The sequence below is a fragment of the Ananas comosus genome, linkage group 17 (assembly GCF_001540865.1).
Source record: "Ananas comosus cultivar F153 linkage group 17, ASM154086v1, whole genome shotgun sequence".
Taxonomy (NCBI): domain Eukaryota; kingdom Viridiplantae; phylum Streptophyta; class Magnoliopsida; order Poales; family Bromeliaceae; genus Ananas; species Ananas comosus.
Genome location: NC_033637.1, coordinates 1,788,862 through 1,814,617, shown reverse-complemented (window position 1 = coordinate 1,814,617; position 25,756 = coordinate 1,788,862). Strand labels below are relative to the sequence as shown.

Genomic DNA, 25,756 nt, shown 5'->3' with positions numbered 1-25,756 from the left:
TGCATGTTCAAAAATTAAATTTACATTTAAAAAGTTAATTAAGCGAGATCATTGCTACAAGAATTTTCTTATTCATAAATATCCATCAAATATTTAAAATTATATAGAGCCGGGCCGTATTAATTAATTTAATTTGTGCCTGAGTGCATTCATATCTACAAAAGAAAAAAGATAACTAAACTATTTATATAAAAAATCTTTATATGAGGAATCCTTTTAGTCTACTTAATTTCTTATAAGATGTTGGATGCAGATCATAGACATCCCATATATAGAAATGTAGTTGGAGGCCTCAACGTCTCCCCGCCCTTTTCTCTCTCTCCACCCAAAATCCAATTACAAGCCCTCATTTTACGTGATCACCCCCTCTCTCTCTGTCTCTCTCTCTCTCTCTCTCTCTCTCTCTCTCTCTCTCCCCATAATTTTTCCTTCCTCCCAATACCCACCACCACCTCCACCAACCTCGGCTCCTCTCTACGAAGCCCATCAACAAACCATTCCATGCGTTGAGATCAATCATTGTATATTTATTCAGGTTAAAGAAAAAAAGAAAGAGAAAGATTATGTTACGATAATAGTAGGTAGCTAGATCGGCGGCGCGCGGTGCAATTCGGTGCGGCGCAAATGCCGGCGGCATCGCGGGACGAGAAGGCCGCGACGGGGGACGTCTGCGTCTGGCTGATCGTCGGGCTCCTCTTCCTCGTCCTGCTGGCCGGCGGCACCTTCCTCGCCCTCTACATCTCCCTCCCCGCGCACGCCGCCCCCGCCTGGTACCCCCTCGTTGGCATCTCCCTCATCGGCGTCCCCTGGACCTTCTGGCTCCTCATGTGCGTCTACCGCTGCGTCGCCGTCCGCGCCGCCGACGTCGAGCGGCCCCCGCCGCCGATCCGGCCGGCGGCGGTCGCTCCGGCCGGCGGCGGAGGAGCCCCCGTGGGGGCCGTTGAGGGAGGTGGGTCGCCGGCGGGGTCGCCGGGGGGAGCGAGGAGGGTGCGGTTCGGGAACGCGACGGTGATGGGGGCGGCGCAGGAGAATTCCAGGGAGAATGGCGGGCGCGGGGATCCGCAGGCGGAGAGCGAGTCGACGGAGGACGGCTCGTCGTCCCTCAAGTCGCACGAGAGCGAGGTGCCGCTGGCCTTGTCTATGTCTTGACCCTCTACGTACAGACACAGCAGCCACGAGTACTCTTTACAGGTAAATCATCCAAAGTGTCTTATTTTTTCATCTCATAAGCAACATGAATCTTTATAAGGTACCAAATAAAAAAAATAAATTTAAAGCATGATAAGCGAGTGACAAAAATGGGTATCATAATAGTTCAGAAATAATAGTTCGTCCCAAGTATTTGTGCCTCTTTGTAGTTTAATCCCAGTGGCAAAATTTTCATTTATCAAATGTGATGGAAGTGTCCATGTTATCATCTATCAAACTGTAACATGAGACTTCTTATGCAATAATTACGGTGCATTTTCGTCCAATTAATTCAATAGTGGAATGAACAAAATGAATAAGAAAAAAGTTACGAAGAAAATTATTTTTCTTATTTCTATAGAAATTTAAAAAGAGAAAATAAAATAAAGTGACATAAACTGAACAAAACATTTTTTCATATCCAGCCTTTTTTTTTAGGGTTAATTTCATACAGATCCCTACAAACATGATGAATAACAGATATATTGCTGCAAAATTCAATTTTCATAAGTTATCCTCTGCTTCTTCTTCCTCTTCCTCTTCCTCTGCTTCTTCTTCCTCTTCCTCTTCCTCTTCCTCTTTCTCTCTTGCTTCTTCTTCTTCCTCCTCCTCTTCCTCTTCCTCCCTGGCTTCTTTTTCTTCCTCTTCTTCTTCGTATCCTCATTTTCCTCCTCCTTTTCTCCTACTCCTTCGTCGCCGTCGTCGATGATCCGATCGTCGTCGCCGTCGTGGTGCCCGCGTGGGCCGTTGTCACGGGCGCCTCCGACAGCATCGGCCGCGCGTTCGGCTTCCGCCTCCTTCTTGTCCTCATTAGTCACAACCTTAACAAGCTCCACAAGGTTGCCATCGTCGTCGTCTGCTCCCACAGCCTGAAGAGGGCAAAGGCAAAATAGTCATTTCATAACTCTACTGTTAAAAAATTAGCAGTCCTCTAACGGATCCTAACCAGAGGGACATATCTGGATACATTAGGGCTTTTGCAGGAATAACTTATGAAAGTTGAACTTTGCAAGAATATATTTGCTATTTCCTATATTTGTAGGGATCTGTATGAAATTAACTCTTTCTTTTATTAACAAAGAGAGAAGCAGCAAAAAAATCATCACACTATATCAAAAGCTCACTCTCTTTTCTATTTTCCTCTCCTTTTATTCCATTTTGTTCATTCTCTCCTATACATTCTCTCCATCCAAAACCTTTTAATTTTTTTTTTTTTTTTTATAACAGAATACTAAAACAGAACATGTTATGTATGTACGAGGTAATTATTATTATACAATTTGAAGAATATGCCTATGGTTTAGCACACTCCTGTGTGTCTTTTCTCTAACAAATGTACATTATATCTTCAAACTTCCTATGCTTGTATAATAATAGCAAATCTTTTTCTTTTTTTCCGGCTGCAGCATTGGCACATAGCTATCTTGCCAACAAAGGCTACAATTGTTAACTTTATACCAAATTTCTCTCCAACTCAATGTAGAGGATGATATCACTGCCCCTTTAGAAGCTGCAACATTCACTTATGGAATGGATCTCACCTCTACATGTGTCTTAAGAAGGGGAAAACCCACAGGTGTTGAACAAATGCTCCCTAATATTGGGACCTTCTCAAATTCTTCTTTGCACAGTGTAACATATATGTAAGGAGAGGGGCTAGTCAAGGTTTTGTGTAAACTACTATTGGATCAAGGATTTCTCATTGGAGTTATTCGTGTTATTGTAGACTTATAAAAAAGAAACAGATATTTCTTATTTCTCCCAGCTTCTTTGTTGTTTTCTTCTTCTTTTTTTTCTTTTTAGCATTTCTATCTTATTGGTGAATAATAATTGATATTGTTCTTCTTACCGACAACCATTTAAAAAAAAAATTCAAATTGTTTGCATGTCTATTCTCAATCAAATTGTTAACTGTATATATATATATATATATATATATAGATAGATAGATAGATAGAGCTATATATATATTTGAGAATCAATCAGTCTTTTATTTGATTGAATTTCTCATCTATAATAAGAAAAAAATATTTGAAAATTCAAAATCTACTCATATAGAAGAAAGACAACAATTGCGATAAATTGAGTCAATGAATCCAATGCCATCCTCGCCTGTTCTGCTTCTTTCCACTGGGATGATGATCACGATCAAACCGTGGCTTCTTTCCACTGCTCTTTCCTCTCCCACGTCACCATGGACTTGTCCGTCCACGGCAAATCCGGCTCCCTCCATGTTCGCGACCTCGCGATCCCATATGAGGAAAACTCGGCTTCATTCAAGTTTAACCGTGGGGCGCGGTTCGCAGAGCTGCATATTGGCTGGTCTAGGAAGCCCGAAGAGGTCGAGGTCGCAACCGAGCTTCCGCAAGAAGCGCTTATGATCACGGAGTTTGCGAGGCTTGTTAGGGATATAAGGGATTACAAGCGTTCTCCGGAGACGAAGTGGCCGGAGATTTCCCGGAAAACGCAGGCGCTCGTCGATGCTGTTAAGAGATCGATCGAGAAGAACTTCGAGCCGGTCTACCTGTGATCCATTGAAGCTCTGCTTTTGCTTCTTTGTCTAATATTGTATGCTCTGCTGCATGGTTTCTGTTATGGTTATTGTAGATGCCATGAATATATATATATATTTATATATACAGCAGGAAATTGTATTTTCTCTGTGTTCAGGTCAGATTCATGACCTGATTCAGGTCACAGGTGCCTAATTGAGTTTCAGATTAGGATAAAGCTGGATAGAGTTTAGGACCGACCCATTAATTTTTACACAGGGTTTAGTAAAGACATTGTTTAGTGCTAATAATTTCGACTGCTCAAATACTCAAAACAAATTTTCTATTCAGCAAGCAAAGTTTTCGTTCTTCTTAATGCGAAACACAACAGCTCTGATACGAAGATTTTGCTTTTTGATTTCTGAAATTCTTGATAGAACTCTCTCTCTATCTCTCTTAGTAATGAGTTTCGATTCGAGTGCGGTTTTTTTTCTTTTCTTTTGTTTTTATACTTTTAACAAAAATAAGTATCATCCTCAGCCATGATTAATCAGATTGGAGCTAACGTGACAGTGAATTGCAGTCACTTATCAAGTAATTTAACATGCATAGCTATAACGAATCCTAGTAAAATAACATCCCTTCCCAATATTCTCGACGTGAGGTATCTCTCCCAAGTCGCAAGTCAATAGTGGATCTATCTTTAGCCCCACGGATCCACTTTGTACTAAGATTCCCAGAACCTTCAAAAACCAATCACTGTGCTCTTCTTTTTGACCCTCTATAAAAAGCTCTCCTCTCCCTGGAAAGCAACAGCAGTGGCCTAGAAGAGCCAACTCATACCCAAAATCTTCACGTCCCCTCCTTTCCCCCCTCCCAACTTTCCTCAGCATTTCCATTCAAATCATCCATCGCAGCCACCATAGTATGCCCTTTCTCATTAATTAAACTCTTACTTTTAAAAAGAAGCTTAGTAAAATGCAGTTTATAGGACAACTGGGACGATTGCGGTATAAGTTGTCCGCACACAAAGCGCTATTTAACACCTCATTCCTTTACTTTAATATGAAGGAACTTTCTACGAGGAATTTTTAGACAAATCGTTTGGTCGGGAATCATCGTATCTTCTTCTTACTCCTTAAAATTTTATTCATACACTTTAACTTTCTATGAAGATTCTACAGCTCACCGAAGAAAATAGTAATGACAACAACATACATTACAACAAGTAGAATTCTAGTGTAACGTTAACTATGTTTTAGTCATTTATCTTATCGGCTTCACGAGCTGGATTTGAACGGCCTGTAGACCTTGAGGTCGGACACGACGCCCGCGATGGAGCCGACGGCCGCGGCGATGGAAATGACGAGGCATGCGAGGCTGAGCGTTTGGAGGCACACCCACTTCGTGCTCCACTTCGGAACTTTCTTCTGGATGATGTACATCTCGATCGGAAAGAAGACGGTCAGCGGCCAGAACCCTAGTGCGCCGAGGAGGCCCACCACGTCGTTGAAGAATGGTAGGAGCATCGATATGATCGTCGTTAACACGACGAACACCGACCGCCAGACCAGTCGGAAGAGGTTGAGATTGTAGGACTTGGTCGGGCCGAGGGGAATCCTAATCTCTTTCGAAATGAGGGTCGAGTCAGGCCAGGTCCGAGCGGCCCACTTCTCGATAAAGGCGAAGAGAGGCTGGGAGTAGACCTGGCCACAGTCACAAGTTCAGCGTTCAGAATAAATTCAATCTGATAAAGAAACAAAAACTTCAGCGTCCCTGATAAAAATAGGGAAATACTGCGAGTATGTACCTGATAGGCGCCGACAAGGTGGACGACGATGGCAGCGTTGGCGATGTCGAGGAGCCAGTATGGGTTGTAGAAGCCAAAGCCAGTAAGGAGGTTTCCTGGAGCATTGTCGCCAAAGGCGGCGTAACCCATGCATCCGCACAGCATGTAGAAGACTGTGGTCACTGCCACGCTGAGGAGCGTCGCCTTCTTCATCACCTTCGACTCCGATGGCGGCGGAGCCCTTATTGTGTCCTGGGGTGAGATTATAGCAATACCCAGATAAGCAAGCGGACTGAGAACGAATACTGTGGTTACGGACACAACAGATATATTGAACTTGCGTATATCTCAATATCAAACCCTTTTGCGCTAATATTGTCACATATGAAAGGAAGAACAAACACGGATGGTTTATGATGGTGTAAAGAGAGCTTACTTGGATCTCTATGAGAATCATGGAGTAGGAGTAGGCGAAGGCGATGTCGCCGAGGGCTTGAAGGCTGCGCCAGATCTTCTGCGTCTGTGTGACGGAGCCGATGCTGACGCCAGTTAAGCTACCCTTAACTCCTTTGTTAACTACATGTACAAAGCATATGAAAATACAGATATTACTATCTGATACATAGTAGAAGAAACTGAGGCAAAATACAAAGCTGTTTCCGTGGTGCCCTACCTATAACTTGGGCTATGCCGAGGGAGAGGCCAATGGTAGAATACGTGAAGGACATGACCGCAGCAACAATGGAGAGCCACCATATCTGATCAAAGTCGGGAATTTGCGAGAACACGATCTCGATGACGCCGAACAGGATCATGTAAGGGTTGCTAGAGGTGTGGCACGGGTTCTTGTGGCCTTTCTCATGGTAACAGTTCGATTTCCTTATCGCCCTGTTTTAACACAAGCACAAACACTTATAAAAGTCCAATTCCCCGCTCTAAAGATCAAAACAAGATGCGTTGCACTCACATCATGCTAATGGACGCCGCGATCGTGTACCCGATGGCGACTCCGAAGAGGTTAGCATACTGGATGAATCCACAAAGCTTGACCTTGAGCCCACCTAGTCGTCGAAATTGCGGAGAATTGTCGATAATTTTAGCGAAAGAGTTGTGATAAAAAATCTAATCTTTATAATACAGGAGACAAAGAGAACAAACCAAGGTTGGCATGAACCGCGTCCATGTACGTGTAGTTGCGTTTTCCGGTGGAGGGATCGCCGGAGCGGTAGCAATCGGCGAGGAGGGAGGAGGTGTAGTAGATCACGAAGGAGAACAGGATCATGACGGCGGGGCCGGCGACCCACCCGAGCTGCGCGATGGCCCACGCAAGCGAGAGCACGCCGGAGCCGATCACCGCGGTGATGATGTGCGCGCTCGCCGTCCACACCGTCCCTGCGATAAAAAAAAATCCCACCTTTGAGTCATCTGCTGCATAAAAATCCAATCTTTCTCGAGCCACACGATCTCACGTTGGAGCAGGAACAAAAGGGTACGCGCTTCCTCCTCACCTGTTCTCTTAGGGCGACCGTCCTCGTCGTAGAATTTGGAGTCGCCATTGTTGCCGAGCTCGAGGGAGACCTCCATTGGAGGGTAACCATTTTTCTCGTAACCCATGAGAGATGAAGCGTTTGTGTGCGTGTGAGTGCGCGCGTGTGTTTACAGAGTATGCTCTGTTTCTTGTCTCTCTCTCTCTCTCTCTCTCTCTCTCTCTCTCTCTCTCACGCGCACACACGGTGCTGAAGGCGAAATTAAACGACAAAGGTTGAGAAAGGAAGGTTTGGTACGGAAAAGAAGGAAAAGCTCAAGTTTTATGTGTGAAACTCAGCCGACCTACACACCAACTGAGTAATTATAAACAAGGGAGAAGGAGACGAAGAGGAAAGGGTATGGAATGGGCGATGAGGGGAAAGGGGTGAAGGGTGTATATATAGAGAGGCGTGGTGGGTGTGTAGTGGGGAAAGAAGAGTAGTTTAATTATTAATTAATTCATCCATGTGGGAAATATTTGAAGGAGAAAACGTGACACAATTATCATGTAGAGCAGTGGGGGGGCCGTGTTGTGTACACGGAGAGGTCAACGACCGACGTAGTCCCCCAACCTCCATGTACAGTAAAGTAGTCAACTGTACTCACTCTCGTGCCGTCGAATTCCGACCAGAGATACAAACTATTTCCTGCTCCGGTGCTCCCATATCTGAGGTGGGGGTAAATTTTTGGTAGTTTTTTATTTTTTATTTTATTGTTTTTTACATATTGGTACATATTCTGATATTCGAAACAAATTATTATTTTTCTATATTTTGGGCCCTCACTTATTATCTCATTTAAGACATATCAGATCGGAGGCTCTACTAATTTGAATTCGCTTGTATCCCTAATTCGCTTGCATCTCTAATTTTGTGGTAAGAAGAGAGTAAGTGAATTAAGGATAGCAGAAGAAGACGCTTTTGTATTCCGTAATGAATTTAGGATAGAAAGCTAAAAAAAAAAAAGATTAATTCGTCTGGCCGAGTTTTGCCCCAAACCACTTCGTCCGGGCAATTTTGATCTATGAGTTTTGAGTACTATTTTCTAGATGTATGTTATTTGCTAGGTAGATACAACTGAAAATAGCTTCTTTTGTTTTTGAAAGGAGTGAAAATAGTAATTTTATACTGGTTACAAATAAGAATCGAGCGTTAATATTCTCAATAGCCACTTTGGCACTTGGCAGTAAGTTTATTTAATAGTGTTGAAACCTTGCATTAGAAGAAATGCTACCTTTTTCTCAAAAACATAGAAGAAAATTGCATTAGGCATGTTCATCATTTCACTTCATGTGCACCATACTTTCATTTCATTTATACTTTATTTCATCAACTAATTTTACAGCAACTATCAACTTTTAAACTGAGGATTAACAATCGCGATCTATTGTACACTAGTACTAGTAATAAGAGATGAAAAATATAAGAAAACAGGGAGGAGCATTATTGCGTAGATAGAAAATTCATTTTCTCTCTCTCTATCTCTTTTTACTTGCCGTAATTGTTTCAAGCTTACTTGGGCTAAATGTGAAAAATTCTCCAAATACACCCATTGGCTTTTACTATAGTAAGATGGTGTTCTTCTTTTCACCTGAATCCAAATAAGGAAAAAAGCATCAATCAAACTGCAACCTAAAATTGACTCAATGTTTATTGTCATATGCTGGAACGTATGAAAGGAGCATAATAATAGAATTTTCAATGGATTGTAGACATCATGTGAAGAATTAGTTCGAGTATCACAAATAATACACTAATGTGGTTCGAATTTTTATAATTGGAGGTTCAATTAGGGAGTTCAATTATTGTTGTGGGTCAGCTCAACCCTAACAATTATAATTTATACTCATTTTTACATTAACTCCTATTACTTTCAATGAAACATGTAAACAATACCATGTACATTCCTTTTAAAAATAATAATAATAACTTACATTATTAATTAACCCAATTAGTGTTAGCATGTTCCCCAAGGGCTTAAAAAATGTTATCTGCTAAGAAAGAATATTAAGCATCATCATGATTATAAATGGATGGTTAAGGTTATTGTAGCACATCAAATTGAATGGTTCTTGAATTTTCTTTTTTGTTATTGTTTGCTTTTTTCTTATTCTCTATATTAGTCGGCGGCCGCGCAGAGGTGGAAAACAAAAGTGTTACTACAAAAAAAGGCAACAGTAAGAAACTTAATTAAAGATAATGTCACTCACCTTTCCTAGCTTTAATTACCACTACACACATGTAAGTAACCACACACTTGTAAATATAAATAGGATTAGTTTATACTCTTCCAACTTTAATGTTTCCAAACACTGAGGAAAAGGGAAGTTTAGAATCTAAATCACATCATTAGAGAGGAGAAATTAAACCTCTCATGTTTTTGACCAACTTTTTACAAGTTGATAATAATGGTTAATACTCTATTAGCAATCATTCATGTTGGTGGGTTTAGAAGAAAAAAAAATTAACGCGACACGTGGGGGAGCGAAGAACGGTGAACATCTCGAACTTATTCTCTTCCTTTCAGTGCTTAATTAACATAGATTTAAAGTTCTTTGCCTCTAATTGTGTAGGTGTAGGGACCATGATAATGGAGGAGATTAGAGGAATATTAATTATAATTGAATTAATTTTGTTTGCATGAGAACGAACCAGGTCTTTGGAGAGAATGTACAATCTCATAAAGAATGGTCCTTAATTTTGGGGTTTAAATAATTAGTTAGGGTGCATTTTCTTCAATTTGGAATCATTCATGGACCACTTCTAAGAACATAATCCCTCTCTCTCTCTCTCTCATATGTTTTAGTCACTAATTGAGTGGAGAGTCTCTCTCTCATATGTTTTAGTCACTAATTGATTGGTTTTTTTTTGTTTTTTTTTTTTTTTTTTTTTTTTTTTTTTTTTTTTTTTGAGGAATAAGGGATATACCCTATTTATAAAGAGGGTGGAAGGTTACAACTGCGTCAGTACAGAGGCAGCTATTGCCCTGGTATAAAGCGAACGTAGAAGTGACAAAGTTGGACAAAACACAAAGGTACAGAAAGGTACAGCACAACAAAATAAGGATAAAGAAAAGAGTCGAAGGCAACAACCAAAAACTCCTCAGTCAGAACCGTCATGCTTGTAACGCAGCTCGCCACAGATTGATGAGGCTCAGAACTGTTCGTACAGTTTCGTCAGCACCGGTAGAGCCGGGGTCGAAGATGCGCCTATTTCGCTCCTTCCACAGTTCCCAACATGCCGTTGCAAAACAGAGATTGAACACCTTCTTGTGCCGCCCACTCACAGATCTTCTTGCTTGGTTCCATCAAGCAGGCAGATTCCCTGATAAAGAAGCAATCGGTTGTGGGTTGATCGGGATATTATGAAGCAGGTGAGTCCATACATCCGTCACGTAGCGGCAGGAAAAAAGAATGTGTTCGAGATCTTCGCCTTTCTTCGAGCAAAGAGAACACATGGACTGACCATGCCAGCCCCTTTTAGCTAAGAAGTCGTCAGACATGGACGGACCATACCAATTTTGATTGGCATGAAATATTGTAATAAATTAATAAATTGTAGATTCTGTAGGAGCAATGTAAACCAAGTGATTAGTACTGGTTTGATTTATCATTAGCATCAAGAAATTAATGCCATTTTACATGTCAAAACGTAGGAATCTCTCTCTCTCTCTCTCTCTCTCTCTCTCTCTCTCTCTCATGAGCTGGTTGTGAAAATAATATATTCTGGCACTTTATGTGGGGAGAAAAATCACTACAACAAAATTAGATTATAAGGACACATGTTTAAAATACTTTTGTATAAGTATCTCATTTATGTCAAAACTTTTAAAAAAATCTACTAATGCCTAAATATAAAGCCCAATCCGACCAAAAATAAAAGGTTACTCTACTCAACCCACCCCACCCAGTCCATTCAGTCCGATTACAAACATAAAAGAAAAAAAAAAAAAGAAAATTCGATTATCGTCTCTCCTTCTTCCTTCACTCAATCCACTGAAATTCTATACGAAGAGCCATTTCCTCTCCTCCTCCAACGCCACCGCAACCAACGATTTAGAGTTCCGGCGGTTGCTAATACTTAAATAAGTGTTGGTAAATTAGCAGCACTTTTTTTAGGTTATACTAACACTCTTTAACTGTTACTATATACCTAGCGACCCCACATAACATTTTTTAAAAGTGTTGGTAATTTAACCAGCAGTACTTTTTTTTGACATGTACCGATATTTAAAAATATCGCTATACACCGTTTTTATTGTAGTGAATCCACTTACTGGCACTTTTATCTACCATTTAGGATCATTTGCACCAACTAAAAATTCTTTATGTGAGATTTTGTTCACAAGATTGCATAAAATTTATCAAGAATATCATTTTCATCATTTTTTTCTTGCAAAAAATTTCCCAATGCGATCTTTGTTAAGATTATTTTTTCACTTCATTCTTAATTCTTAATTTCTCGCAAACATCAGATTTTTGTGAAATATGTGAAACAACCGTTATACTCTGAAAGTTCAAAGTGACAGAGAACGGTGTTTAAATATTTTTATATTTAACGCTCTCCCTCACATCTGAACTTGAGACTTTTTGTAGGCCTGAAAACGTGGACTCGACTTAAATGGGAAGAAATTAATAATACCAAAAATCTAGCGTGATTCGAACTCAGGACTTTCTGATCAATTTGATATCATGTGACATATATGAAACAACCAATGTACTCTAAAAATTTAAGCTTATAAAGAACGGTGTTTAAATATTTTTATATTAACAATCTTAAACTCCTCAGATCAAAAAATAGGTCAGAAATTTATAACATATCCCACACCCACCACTTAATTAGCTGTGTTATCACAAATTATCTTTTTAGTTATCTCTTCTGTTAATTCACATGACAAATAATTAGTTCGTACTCCATACCAAATGAGGGTGCGAGTTGTCTACAAGTTTATGTACAGAATTTTTCTCCACACGGAATGGTCCTACTGCTTATCTAAGATGAGTTGAATCAGGAATCCGCGTCCAAACTATCAGTTTCCAGTAATTCCATCTTAAGATATGGTGTAGAAAAATTCGGCGCACGCGTGAAACTGTAGGAAGTTTGTTCTCCCAAACAAACCACACCAGTCACCCTCTGGGCAAGTAGTCAAAATTGGTCCCACTGTTTAAAAAAAAAAAAAAAAAATTACAAAGTACACCCGACCCAAACGACTCGACTAATTAATGGGTTTTGTACGTGGTCAACAAATTGATCGAGCCCTAAGTGAAATTACATAACATTTTAAAATTTGAAAAATAATATAGATCGTGCCTTAAGCTAAATTCCTAATTTAAGAATGCTCTGGAAAGACCACTGAACTAGCTGAAGTCAGTTTATGTATTATTATTCGTAAACTATAGTTTTTATTTTTTATTTTTGGTTTAGATTTTTTACTTCTTGTTTGCAGTTTTTTTTTTTTTTTTTTGAATCCCTGTTGTCTCACTTATGTAGTCTAATTATTTTTTATTAAATAAATCGGATAGTAATACTATTTTTTTTCAAAAAAAAAGATTTGATACAACCATCCACATCGAGTTAAAAATTGATCAGGTCCGCGTGCACTGCACTAGCTAGTCGCCGCGGCTACGAGTCAAGCCAATCAACTTGACACGTTAGGCCTTAAAAATCTTTTTTTCAATCATTGGGGATCGATTATTAATTACTTGTGTTACTTTTTTTGTATTAAATAGTAGGGTAGGTGTATAAGTCAAGGTCAAAGTATTGAAATTGCCCAAAAAAATTTAAAAAAAATAAAATAAAATAGCTACATGTGTATATATATATATATATCTCGGGTGCACTTTCGGCTTAGAGTGTAACTTCTTTCTTGTCTTATTAGAAAGAGCGAGTGATTGTGTGGGTAATGGTTGTCCCTGTACATCATTGAGGATAGAGATTGCTCAAAATCTTAGAGATCTTATGCAAGATCTCAATCAGCCTCTTCATCATGATCTTCTTCTTTTTTTTTTCTTTTCTTTTTTTTTCCCTTTTGTTTAGAAAATTCTAAGCATTTCAGAAATCTAATATTTTCGCACTCAAATCAAAAGTAATCCAATCCCTCATCAGTTACCATCACTAGGTGTTAACCGACTAGGCCAGTGATGATTGGAAGATTAGAATTGAACGAGAAGCCGTATAAAGTGAAAATCTTATGTATGGTTTTGTAGAATAACTTATCTTCCATATTTTTTTACTATTACCTTAAGAATGACAGTAAAGATGACTTATCTGCCATGTTTTTTACTATTATCTTAAAGAAAAAAAAAATCAAACTTTGCCTTTATGTAAGGCACATCGGTTGAAGTAGATTTTTCTTTTCTATCCATAAAAATCTCTTTCCCAATTGTACAAACTTTTTACAAAGCATACGGTTCTAGTTTTAGATTACATGTCTAAAAATACTTACTTTTATATTTTGAAAGATCAAAAGGATTGGAAAATACAATTAATTTATTTTTTCGTCTAATACTATAAAATTGTATTAGGAACTGCATGTCACGGAAACTATGAAATTGATAGTTTAAGAACTTTTATGAACGAATAAAAAAGTTTATTTTGATCGTCCACTATACTATACAAAAAGCTGAAAAGTTTATTTTGATCGTCCACTATACTATACGAAAAGCTGAAAAGTTTAATTTGATCGTCCACTATAAGAAAAGCTTAGAGTTTTTGATTGATCCCTAACTATATACTCAATACTTTTTTGAGTTCTATTTGAGAAATTTAGCCAAGTAGGTGCATGTGGCAATAATTTCAATAGTAGTGGTTTAACTTTATGAAGAAGAAGTCTATGTATGATTATTAAAGTGGATAAAGAACACGAACACAACTACAAACTTATCCCGTGATAGAGAATTTTGGTTTCTGAAGAAACTTTTTATTTTTACATCTAAATTATTAACCATACAATAATATTTAAGAACTAAGAAACAGCCAAAGCCCGCAATCCTGTTAAAGATACACATTTCAAAAAGTTCCTGATAGAGATATTTGATAGATTGTATAATTTGACCATTACTAGAATATCCCATAATAATTAAGGATTCAAATAAACTAGGGTTGTGAAACACCAAGAGTCAAAAAGGTCCCTTCGTGTTTATTATTATTAACACTAAGTTTCCCCTTTTCTCCAAACTAGTTAGGTCTAAGAACTTTGACTACATAAATTTATGGAGCTTGATTTGATCTCAAATGATAAATTAAAAAAGAACAAATTGTTTCCATAGTATATATAACATCTTACGTCAATTAAGCTTGATTGATGTCAAATGAGCCAACTTTATCTACTAGTTTATGTTTCATAATATGTACAAATCAAACTTTGAATTGACATTTAGCTCCATAAGACTTGACTAACTAGGTCCTGAGATACATATAATACAAAAATACAATATGTGATAACGCTATACAAGAGACGAAATTCAACTATATGATGAGATGATGGAAAATTGAACACACAACTTTACAGAATGCAGAAGCTACGAATTAACTTTACCACACTTAAAAGATAGTTTTAAGTCAAAAGAGTCTAGAAATATATTTAATTCTTTCATAAAAAAGCAATGCTGATCTTGAGTATAACCGACTAGATTATCGCATATCTTAAGCATATGAAAGAAAAAATGATATGGAAAAAGCTTCGAAAAGAAAGTGCAATATCAGTGCCTCCTATCGTACGTTCCAAAACATCTACTCTATAAATTTATTTTTTTTGAGAAAGAGATAAAAAGGTAGTATGTTATCTATTTCATTTATTTTTAAAAAAAATTAATTTAATTGAAATATTAAATAATTAAATTTTAAATTTAGGATCTGAGATACCAACGATGTCCTTAATTTGTCACTTGCGCAAAGAACGATCGGGTAATTCGAAAAGTTGGACGTAGACGGTTGATATGAAAATACTTCTGTAAAAGTCCTTTAACACTTTACTGGTCAAAGTCCTCCACTAGCATAAGTACGTGGTGGATGAATAGTGCAGTGTTTGGATAATTTCATTCTTGCTCTTCTAATTTATTTTCCAAAATTAACCAAAAGATTTTAATGGGAAATGTTAGTTAACTCATGATATGCGTTGTTTTTATTTTGTTATTATTATTATTATTATTATTTTACGAGAGAGAGAGACCAATCATTAATAAAATTATTTGTCATACCAATACTGTAAAAGCACGATTCGTATCTTTTTTTTTTCTTTTTTCTTTTTGAGAGAAATAGATAGTATGCTACCCGCTTCATTTATTTTATTTAAAAATACACTTAGTTGAAAATATGAATCAATTAGTATTCGAATTTGGAACCTCGTATCCCTTAATTTCTTTTTGGATATTAAAAATAATGATTTATATTAAAAAGTTTTAGTTCTCTCAAAAAAATATTAGAAAGTTTCAGGATAGGGGTCTACACACAAATGCAACCATGCTCGATCAAAGGGTTCGTATTTCGATCTTTTTCAACACGAGCAATAATATCAAAAGCACCTTACATTCTTCAAAATTCTCGCGAATTAATACTCTTATTAAGCAACCCCATCAAAATAACCAAAACACCAGCAAGTAGATGCTTTAATGAAATACTTTTCTCACTTATCTTTCCAAGAAAGCAAGTTAATGAATATGATCAACTCTGATATCATATATATATATATATATATATATATATATATATATATATATATATATATATATATATATATATATATATATAAAACTAGGCTATATGAATAACGATCAAGTGCAGTAAATTTGCTTTATTCGTAATAGGTTTAACTATGTACATCAATATCACTAGTGTCAAAAATCAAAACAAAAAAATGAAAAAGAAAAAAGAAAAAAAAAAAAAAGTATGCACGTAACAAATGTGAAGGCATAACTAGTTGGGTAGCAGTGAGCAATGACGATATGGTCAATTAACTTACCTGACGAGTGAAAACTTTAGCTTCAAAGTGCGTTTGAATCTTCAAAAGTGGCGACGGGGCACTCAACAACTGGGGACGATTTAATTATAGATCGATGATGATGATGATGATGATGATGATAGGGTGGTACGCGGTGATTGCTTGCTCGATCCCATTCCCATTCTCCTTTCACACTGATCCAAAAAGCGCTTTAATTAACACGCATGCAATTGCAGCGGCACCAACTGCTTCACACGACTTTGGGGGACACTATTGTGATAAGTTATTCCCCAGATCGTACGTGTGAGGTGGACTGCGGAGTCTTTTTAGCATGGAGGAGTTATTATTATATACCTGGAAAACTAGATCTCCCGCATCATCTAAGAACCACTACAAAACGCTGTTAATATAGCATGTTCCGGTATTATTATAACACGTACTCTGCATGCAGATAAATTTGTACAGTATAAATATAAGAAAAAACTTCAAATATCCCACTGTGGTTTCACTTTTTCGCACTTTAGTATCCTGTGGTTAATTTAAAGTGTATCAAGTTAGTATCCTGTGGTTTCGCACTTTCTCACTTTAGTACTTTGTGGTTTAAAGTGTATCAAGTTAGTACCATGTGGTTTCGCACTTTCTCACTTTAGTACCATGTGGTTTAATATTTCATTACGAGAAAAATAAAACCACAGAGTACTAACTTGATACAAAAATAAAACCGCAGGGTACTAACTTGATACAAAAATAAAATCAAAGAGTACTAACTTGATACACTTTAAACCACAGTGTACTAACTTGATACACTTTAAATCACATGGTACTAAAATGAAAAAGTGCGAAACCACAGGGGATTTTTTTAAAGTTTTCCCAAAATATAATACTATATTTTTAGAAAAAGCTAGTAAATATAATTAATTTATAGTAACTTAAATCAATAGTTTTAATTTCTGTATAGTTTATTATCTGTTTGACTCTGTTTCAAATGTTACCTTTTACCATACCAGCTTTTTATAGATATTTGGCAAATATAAAGGTAGGTAACTTTCGCTGCATGGAATTAACCATGGATTTGAAATTAGAAGCTAATTGAGAGCTTACAATATTTGTTATAAAAAAAAATTACTAGACAAATTTTGTTGATATGATTTTTTTTTTTTTTTTTACAATGTCCGGCGTAACTTAAATAGTAGCTTATTGAATAGTCATACACGTAAATATTGATACAGAAGTTCACCTTCTGAGAACATATTTGTTTTGTTGAAGGTGCGTGGTTGACCATAAATATTCACTTTCGTTGTTTGATTTATCATAAATTAAATTTATCTTTAACTCCATTTTCTCAAAATGTCTTAATTAACTTGGTTATTGATGGTGACTAAGTCAATTATGAAAGGGAAAGAGATAAAAATAAATAAAAATTAAAAATTAAAAACCATAACATTTTTTCATTCTCTTATGTGCTAGTATAAAAGTTTTGATAAATTAAATTAAAAAATAGGATAATTATGATTTTACAACTATTGATTTCATTAAAAAAAAAATAAATAAAAAAAAAAAAAAATCACCCGAACCCAAGTTCAACTACAAAAGTTATTTTCAATCTGAAAATTAGTTACAAGAAAGCAACCATATATGCAGCTCCTTTAGGTACTGCTATTTTTTTAATCTTTTATACTAATTCTCCATGATTTAATATATATCAAAACAAAATATTTTTTATTGTCATAATCAATTAGCTTGCAATACACTTAAGCCAACTAATGAATAATAATTTGTTACAAGAAATCTTGAAAGTAAAAAAAAAAAAAAAAAAAAAACCAATTTGCATAATAAAAAATCTACCGATTTTATATTTCTAGTAAAACATTTATTTTTAAATTTTTATATATTCGATCTAAAAATTCTCCATCCTCCTCCATCACCCGTGTGATGGCGCGCACCCCACGAGGAGTAAAGTATAGATTTTTTTTATTACAATTGTTTTTGCTGCAATTGCTCATTGCCTCCATGTTAAAAGGTGGACCATCCAATGAGGCAGGAGTTCGCAAACACTTTCCTTTTTTTCTTTTCTATTTTTTTTTTTTTGAGAAAAGGTAGCATGCTACCACTCCATTCATTACGTTGATGAACTCGGCTACAAAATGAGATAGCTAGGGTCTCGAGAGAAGGGCGAAAAAAAAAATAAAAAAATCGCTTTCTAACCCATTGCATACATTTTCTCAATTTGTACATATTCGATGTGAATCTTATACTTTTCATCTTAAAATTCATAAAAATCTCATTAATTTTAAGTACTAAAAGAAAGCAAAATAAGAAATCAGTTTTTACTCTTAGATCAGGAGCGTAAGTATACATTTTTTTTTTTTTTCAGGGTGCACAAATTGCAAAGGCTCTTTTTTTTTTCTTTTTCTTTTTTTTTTTCCTTCCCTTCTCTCTTTCTCTCAACAAAAAAAAAAAAAAAGCAACATTGTATTTTAGTAAAAAATGTGAATCAATTAGGATTCAAATTTGGAACCTTGATTACCAACCACTAACCTTTGGGTCCATCTCGCCTTCAAATTATTGTGATGTCCCGGCGCCAACTTTTCCTTCCACTATAAAGCGCCCATCACTTTTCATGTTCAGTTTTTCCCTCTTTTTCTTTCTCTCTATTTTTTTTTTTTTTTTTAAAGAAGTCCTTAATTTCTCTTTATAACTCCCACCGCATGCCAAAGTGTTGGAACTCACATGTTTAACCAGAGTTTGGTTTTGGTCCCCTCTTTAAACCTAATTATATTATTGGCGCCTAAAGTAGGTTTTCTTAAAGTAATTTTGCTCAATTTGCTCTCCCTTTTTATATTGGGAAAGGTAGGAACTCTTTCTTACTTGGAAGCAAGGAGTTTGGCTTATTAATATTAACAGTTTGAATTTACTGTTTGAGAGTGTATATATACGCACCTTAGAAATCATACCTGACTAGCTCATGGATTGGTTTCTCAAACCCTAGTTTTGGACCCTCCGATCTCGCAGCCAACTGATAACATTTCGGAGCATCCCTGTTGCTTCGAATGGCGAATTGATTCGACAACGGGTTAAAATGACGAAAAATCTCAGTAGGTTTTTGGCTAAGCTTTAACGTCTGCATCTCGAGTTGAAAATTTTACACAAAAAGTGAAGCCAAACAGGCAATTACGCGCAATTGATGCACCCTATATTGTTGAATTTCGATGCCTCTCTTTATGATAAGGTCTTTATAAAATGGAAATTTTCTGCACCATTCTTTTATCTTTTGGAGAAACAAGAAAGCAAGGTGCATAGAAAGATATGAACAAGTTGGTAGGTGTTTGACAAAACATGAAAAGAAATTTTTCAGCAGGCACCGGAAATCTCCGCGACAGGCATAAAGTTAAAAATGGTTGGAGAAAATTAACGAGTGGTCCGAAATCCGACAGCGGTGCAGGCGATGGTAGTGCATTCAATTTGAAAGATATATGGAACATGGGAAGTTTCTAAGAATCTCTCTATTCTGAGGTAACTGATTAGCTGAGTTCCTAAAGCAGGCCTCAAATGTCTCACTGAAACTGACACGCAATAGCTGTCTTTATGGACTAACAAGATCTAATACAAGTTCAGCAGACTTAGGATCCTGATTCTCAGAATTATCTAACTCAATATGCTTTTTAGTACCAGTTTCACATCTGTCGCATTAGCCCGACTCTCTTCTCAACTATATGAAAACCGTCGATTTGTATCTTGATTATCATCTTTACTTTTCACCTATATCATTACCATCTTAATTCTTTACCTACGAAAGTATTCAGAAGAGGCCAGCCACATACTTAGAAGCTAACTGTTCATTTCAGTCCAAACAAAGGTCTTTCCAGATTACAGCAAGCATTCCCTTAAAACAGAAAAACACAGCTGAAAGAAGATAGAGAAGAATTGCAGGAAACTGGAAGAAAATCCAAACGAAAGAGTTCTAGATGACCAAGAGTCGCAGCGACGAGTAAAGACAGACATCAAATACTAGTAACATTTAGAATAAAGGGGAATTCAATTCGAATGTAGCCGCATCCTCTTCACGTCGTTCTCTGGTACGTTTGCGTCATTACCATTTCCCCTGGCTGGGTTTCCTGCTGACCCGGGAACCTGAAAGAAATTCTCGATATTCTAAGTCACCACATTTTATTTTGAGGACATAGAAATGAGTTACAAGGCCAAAAAGACATAATCTTCAACTCTGTCAAAATTATGGGATTAAACAAATCACTAGTCAGGTCAAATACTTACATTCTCATCAGGAACAATAGCATATCTTTCGGACGGCGATACCCAGACTTTTCCTGCGAGAGAATGGGAAAGTAAAAAAGAGGCATTTTTCATGATATTAGATAGGTAATATTGTATTTTCTCTTCTTTCTTTTTTCCCCTCCTAAGAAGTCAAACCTGACAAAGGGACTGCTTTCGAGGACTCTAACTGCTTGCAGGCAGACCCATCTGAGCTTAAGACCTCGATCATCTTAGGTGTGTTCCTTCAATTTACCAAAGAATATATGCTGTCAGAACTTAGTACTAACTACATGTAAAGCATGGTTCATAGTAGTTAAGATCAATTGCTTAAAGAAAGTAAATGAAGCAAAAGGAGGAGGACACAATTTAACTTTCATTAAAAGATGCTTATAGCTAATATCCTAGGACAAGGATTAAACTTCTACTATTTTAGCCACATTAAACTGTTATTGACTTAACCTCATTAAGCACAAGTTATAACACGATGGCCCAACATATCACATAATTCTTCCAGCTTAATCAAATAGCGTTGAAACTTGAGAGCTTCCTTTCAGGCTATCTAGCACAGCATTTGCCCTAGAATGGAACTCTTTATTTTGTTAACCAGTATCCAAATGAACAAAATTGATTAGAAATAACTTTACATTCCTCATGATACAAATTGGAAGAATTTCATCAGATGTCAACTTCCCCGAATATGTTGCTGGGCTATTTGATTACCTAAATGAAACTGGGAATCTCAACAGTATTAACTAATCTAATGACAATACAACTCGGTACTTTCGAATGTTTTGAGAGCTGTATAAATACCTATCGAATGTTTTGAGAGCTGTATAAATACCTATCAGCTATATCGCCATGACCAAGTTGTCCGCTTGTACCCCTCCCCCAAGAAAAGACATTTTTCCTTTCGGTTAGAGCAAGAGTGTGCCTCCATCCACAAGAAATTTGAACAATTTTCTGCAGTTAAGTCCAATAATAAGAATCAGCAAACAGTCGAAATGCTGATCATAACAGCAAAATTAAGCAAATAAAACTGCACGAGAATCAAAGAATTAGCTTATCCGATCCTTCAAAATTCATCTTTATTTGGCTTACAGTGCAAAAGGTAAGGTTCCAAGTAATCAATTGGAGCACAAAAGGAAACACATTCGTCAATTTAGAGTTTTAAGAGATGACATCGAACCTGCTCATCTGGAAAGTTAACCAGTTCTGGAGAGCAGTGATCAACATTATCGCCAACACCTAGTTGACCAAACTACACAAGAAAGAACATATGAGCATCATAGAGCCACTGACACATGCAAAATGAAAAGTAGATTAAATAGTACCATCCTAAAAATCCCTGATAATGACCAAAAGAAGAAAATCTACCAAAAAACAAATTGAATGTCCTAGTTTAATCCTAATATATTGAATTCTACTGAAGCTCTCTAATTATGCCAAAACCCACAAATTGGTACTCTGAGATGAGTTAAAAATTTTGAGAACTATGAAGACTAATAAATTTTCTTCACAAGTAGCGGATCGCAAAATATACAAATGATGTATGAAACCAGGATAAAACTTTGGTGACAGATTTAAAAATTGGACAGAGACCTTATTCCATCCCCATCCATAAAGTTTTCCATCAGATGTGAGCGCCATAGTATGTCTCCAGCCACCAGAAATCTGAAGACAAATACCAGACAGGGTCATACTTAATATTTGGCATGAAAGGATTTTGGACGTACCGATGAAAGCATACTTTAATTAATAATTCTACAGCAAAGTCATATAACAAACATAAAAGAAAAATAAACACTTCTTTGGAAAGAAATGAGGTGAACTCAACTGCTTTTGCACGTAAATGTTTTTTTTTTTTTTTTTGGATATCTTTATGCTTACATATACCATTATAGACGAAGTGAAAAAAAGAAGTAATAAGCTGAAGAATGAGTTAACTGAAGCAATAAATCAGGACCTGTGAGATGCAATAGTCATTTAGGGCTTCCAGCTTATGAGGAATGAGATGATCTTCAAAGTCACCATGCCCTAGCTGACCATATTTACTCCATCCATAAGTGTACAAATTTCCAGAGGAGGAAACAGTTATAGTGTGGCGCCATCCACATGCAACAAGCACCATTTTTTCTCCCTAGAAATTAAAGATATGTAATGAAGTCGCAGATAAAAAACATGTTGAAAAGAAAAACAACGGACATAGGGAACAAACAAAATGAGGTAACATAAGGATGGTAGCCATTACAATGATAGGCAATTACTGTAAGTTACGCATCCTATCACTAGTCTAATATTCCTGTTAATGAGAGGGAATGAAGTTAATCTCCGCCTGCAGTGAACAGTTTCACAATGACTAGTGAAGTCAAGAACTCGTATATTTGAGAACCTTAGAGCAAAGCACATATCACGCTGAGATTTTAACATGATTACCACTGCAGCTATCTACATTCTCATAAACACCCTTGCTTACAAAACCCAATTTTTCCCATGAATTGGTGACTCCTCAGCTTAAGAGAAGGGTACTTTTGTAAGAAACTACACTTCGGAGGAGTATACTTGAAAATTCAAAGTATATATACAAGTATACTACATTCCTATAGAATATATGCAAAAGCTCCTATCTTTCTCGCACTTCATCTAAAAGTAAAGTACAGCAAACATACCTCAATAGACGAGACCTTTTCTGGGATTAAGCGGTCATTACGATCACCCAAGCCTAAATTACCGTATCGGCCCCACCCCCATCCATATAGTTCACCATCTTCTGTAACTGCAGCCGTATGTTCCGCACCAGCAGCAACCATTTTAACAGAAATTCCCTGGTAGTTTCTCACACTGTCAGAGTGACGCATGCGTAATGCAAAAGAACTGGCGGCAGTCGAGATAATATTGAAACAGCTATTCTCGAGAAAACAACACAAATATAATAAGCTGTGAGAGGTCAAAGAGAAGAAAAGAATTTCACTAAATCAGCTATCTCAATCATTTCATTTGTTTACATAATCACGTTGTTGTTTATCATTCCATCCTATCAATTCATTGAGAGGCAACTGGACATGTCTTGCTCACAAACCAAGCAAGACAAGTACTGACTCACTCGAAAGTAAGAAATGTATGATAAGCAGCAAAAATTCTACCTCAAAGGCTTGGATCTTCTGTGGTACTAGAGAGTCTTCGGTGGTGCCAAGACCAAGCTGACCGTTTTGGTTTCGCCCCCAACTTCAAAAAATGATTGATACATATAATCAAACGAAACCCAAACAAATTAATCATCGAGGACGTAAAAGCTTGAAAACGATCTAAAATATGGCGGAAATCAACCTTCGCACTTCGCCGTCCATAGTCACAGCCAAACAATGGCTATCGCCGCAAGCTATTTGTTTAATCTTTAAGCCTTCTAATGCTTTGATCGGCTGCGGAGTGAATACGTCACTGGAATTGCCATGGCCCAACCTTCCAAAGTCACCCCTGCGAATGAAACAACAGCAAAGCAGCTGAAAATTGCACTCATTCGCATCTAATTATCGACCAATACGACGTAGAAATATGCAAACTTAATTTAACTATACCATCCCCAGCTGTAAACCTGGAGCTCGGACTCGGAGTATGCTGTTGTATGATCAGCGCCGCAGGTAACGGACGCAATACCGGGGCAGTCCAGGGCAGTCAATATCGTCGGGACGAGCCGGTCCTCGGCATCGCCGTGACCGAGCTGCCCGTCTTCGCCTCTTCCCCACGAGCATACAACATTTCCAGCTGCAAAAAAAAAAAAAAAAAAAAAAAAAAAAACCAGCTCGTTAGCGGGGAAGCGATGAAAAAAGCAAGCTACAAACGTAAACACAAATCAGTGTGTGTGTATGCGCGCGCGCGCGAAGCGAGAATTCAACTCACTGTACCCCAATTAGCAGGGTTTAGCACAGAGGGTTTTGCAAATAAAGCTGCTGCTGTTCAAAAGGCACAGATAATTTGTTTAAAAATCTCTCCTTTTGCTGCAGCACAAAGCTAGATAGCTGTTCCAGAAGCTACTACTACAATTTTGTCTTGGAACAGTGTGAAGCAACATTATCTCGTCTTAAAATACCCCACCAAGAAAAAGAGAACTCAGATTTTTTTTTTTTAAAAAAAAAAACAGAGAGAGAAAACGGAAACAAAAAAAGAAATTTGGATACACACAGAGAAGAGCAACAGAGTGGCTGGCGCCGGCGGAGATGAAGAGAACCTCCCGAGCCGCCGACGCAGGCGCATCGCCTCCGCCGCCGCCGCCGCCGCTTCCTTCCTCCGCCATTCCGCCGGAGACGATCAACTTTGAATGCTCCGGATATAAATTTAAGAATAAGAAGATAATAAATCCATTAAATTGAGAAAAGGAGAAGGATGGGTGGGGGGGAATAGAACTATCGAAGGGCCAAAAGGGGGAAGGGGAAGCAGAGGATACCTAGATTCCGGGAAGATGTCTCACTTTCCTTGTTCAGGTTCCTCCTTTTGGTCTCCTTACTCAAATTTCTTTTTTATTTCATTTTTTTTTATATTTATTTTTTTGGTGGGAGAAGGATCGGGAGATTGAGAGAGAGAGAGAGAGAGAGAGAGAGAGAGCGAGAGAGAGGGGATTGGATGGGTGTGAGCGCGCGCATTCAATGCGCTGCGGACCCAAAAACACCCACCGTTTATCCCCTTGAAATTTCATCAAAAAGGTGAAGTGAGCATGTCTTTTTTCTTTTTTTCTTTTTTGGGAAAACTTCAAAAATTTTTCTCTTCGTATTTTTTCACTTGAGTAATCTATGATTCAAAGTGTATCAAATTAGTATCATATAGTTTCATATTTTTTTATTTTAATACTCTGTGATTTAAAGTGTATCAAGTTAGTACTCTATGATTTTATTTTCGTATCAAGTTAATATTTGTAGTTTTATTTTTTTTTTTTATTATTCATTTCGAAGTATTTTTTTTGTTAAATCAATTACAAATTTAAAACTAAAGGTACTAAAATAAATATTCGATAAAACTAGTTAGGGTATCTGAAGTTTTTTGTATATAATTTAACAAAATATTAAACCACATGGCTCTAAAGTGAGAAAGTACGAAACTACATGATAACTTGATACATTTTAAACCACAGGGTACTAAATTGAGAAAGTGCGAAATCACAGGGTACTAACTTGATACACTTTAAACCACAAGGTACTAAAGCGATAAAGTATGAAACTACATGGGGGTTTTTGAATTTTTTTTTATTTTAAAAGAGAAAGACGGTATACTATATATTTTATTTATTTATTAAAAAAATAAATTTAGTTTAAAAATATAAATCAATTAGAATTCGAATTAGGAATCTCAAGTATCAACCATCAAATCTATTGTCACTTGCACTAGAGACAATAAGGACATGTTTTTTTCACCGAAACTGAACTTTGGGTTGAACGGAGTTCGGTTAAAACTACTTCTTCCCTTGTTTCGTAGTTATGACTTATGAAAGTGAAATTCTATCAGTTCTGCTGTTTGTTTGGTAGGAAGTGTATAATATAAAACTATAATTTATATATAAATAATA

The 25,756-nt window shown here is 36.9% G+C and overlaps 3 protein-coding genes across 7 annotated transcripts; 1 reads left to right on the top strand and 2 right to left on the bottom strand.

Annotated features, from left to right (window-relative positions):
• LOC109723535 lies at positions 391 to 2,944 on the top strand. Of its 2 annotated transcripts, none has more exons than XM_020251948.1 (2): positions 391 to 1,191; positions 2,672 to 2,944. In XM_020251948.1, exon 1 carries the CDS (start codon positions 625 to 627, stop codon positions 1,147 to 1,149), a length of 525 nt encoding a protein of 174 aa, XP_020107537.1. In that variant the 5' UTR covers positions 391 to 624; the 3' UTR covers positions 1,150 to 1,191; positions 2,672 to 2,944. The 2 variants fall into 2 exon arrangements, with proteins under 2 accessions (XP_020107537.1, XP_020107535.1); XM_020251946.1 differs by having other exon boundaries at positions 2,595 to 2,944.
• LOC109723549 (amino acid permease 3) lies at positions 4,698 to 7,385 on the bottom strand. Its single transcript, XM_020251974.1, has 7 exons — positions 6,978 to 7,385; positions 6,628 to 6,861; positions 6,437 to 6,530; positions 6,143 to 6,357; positions 5,906 to 6,045; positions 5,491 to 5,721; positions 4,698 to 5,386 (listed from the first exon to the last, which is right to left on the bottom strand). Exons 1-7 carry the CDS (start codon positions 7,081 to 7,083, stop codon positions 4,961 to 4,963), a joined length of 1,446 nt encoding a protein of 481 aa, XP_020107563.1. The 5' UTR covers positions 7,084 to 7,385; the 3' UTR covers positions 4,698 to 4,960.
• Positions 19,752 to 24,819, bottom strand: LOC109723466 (ultraviolet-B receptor UVR8). 4 transcript variants are annotated; one of them, XM_020251834.1, is made up of 13 exons: positions 24,644 to 24,819; positions 24,382 to 24,528; positions 23,778 to 23,964; positions 23,530 to 23,676; positions 23,346 to 23,427; positions 22,872 to 23,027; positions 22,169 to 22,342; positions 21,805 to 21,876; positions 21,392 to 21,463; positions 21,047 to 21,165; positions 20,362 to 20,447; positions 20,206 to 20,258; positions 19,752 to 20,064 (listed from the first exon to the last, which is right to left on the bottom strand). In XM_020251834.1, exons 2-13 carry the CDS (start codon positions 24,491 to 24,493, stop codon positions 19,969 to 19,971), a joined length of 1,356 nt encoding a protein of 451 aa, XP_020107423.1. In that variant the 5' UTR covers positions 24,494 to 24,528; positions 24,644 to 24,819; the 3' UTR covers positions 19,752 to 19,968. The 4 variants fall into 4 exon arrangements, with proteins under 4 accessions (XP_020107423.1, XP_020107422.1, XP_020107424.1 ...); XM_020251833.1 differs by having other exon boundaries at positions 24,382 to 24,520; XM_020251835.1 differs by having other exon boundaries at positions 24,382 to 24,511.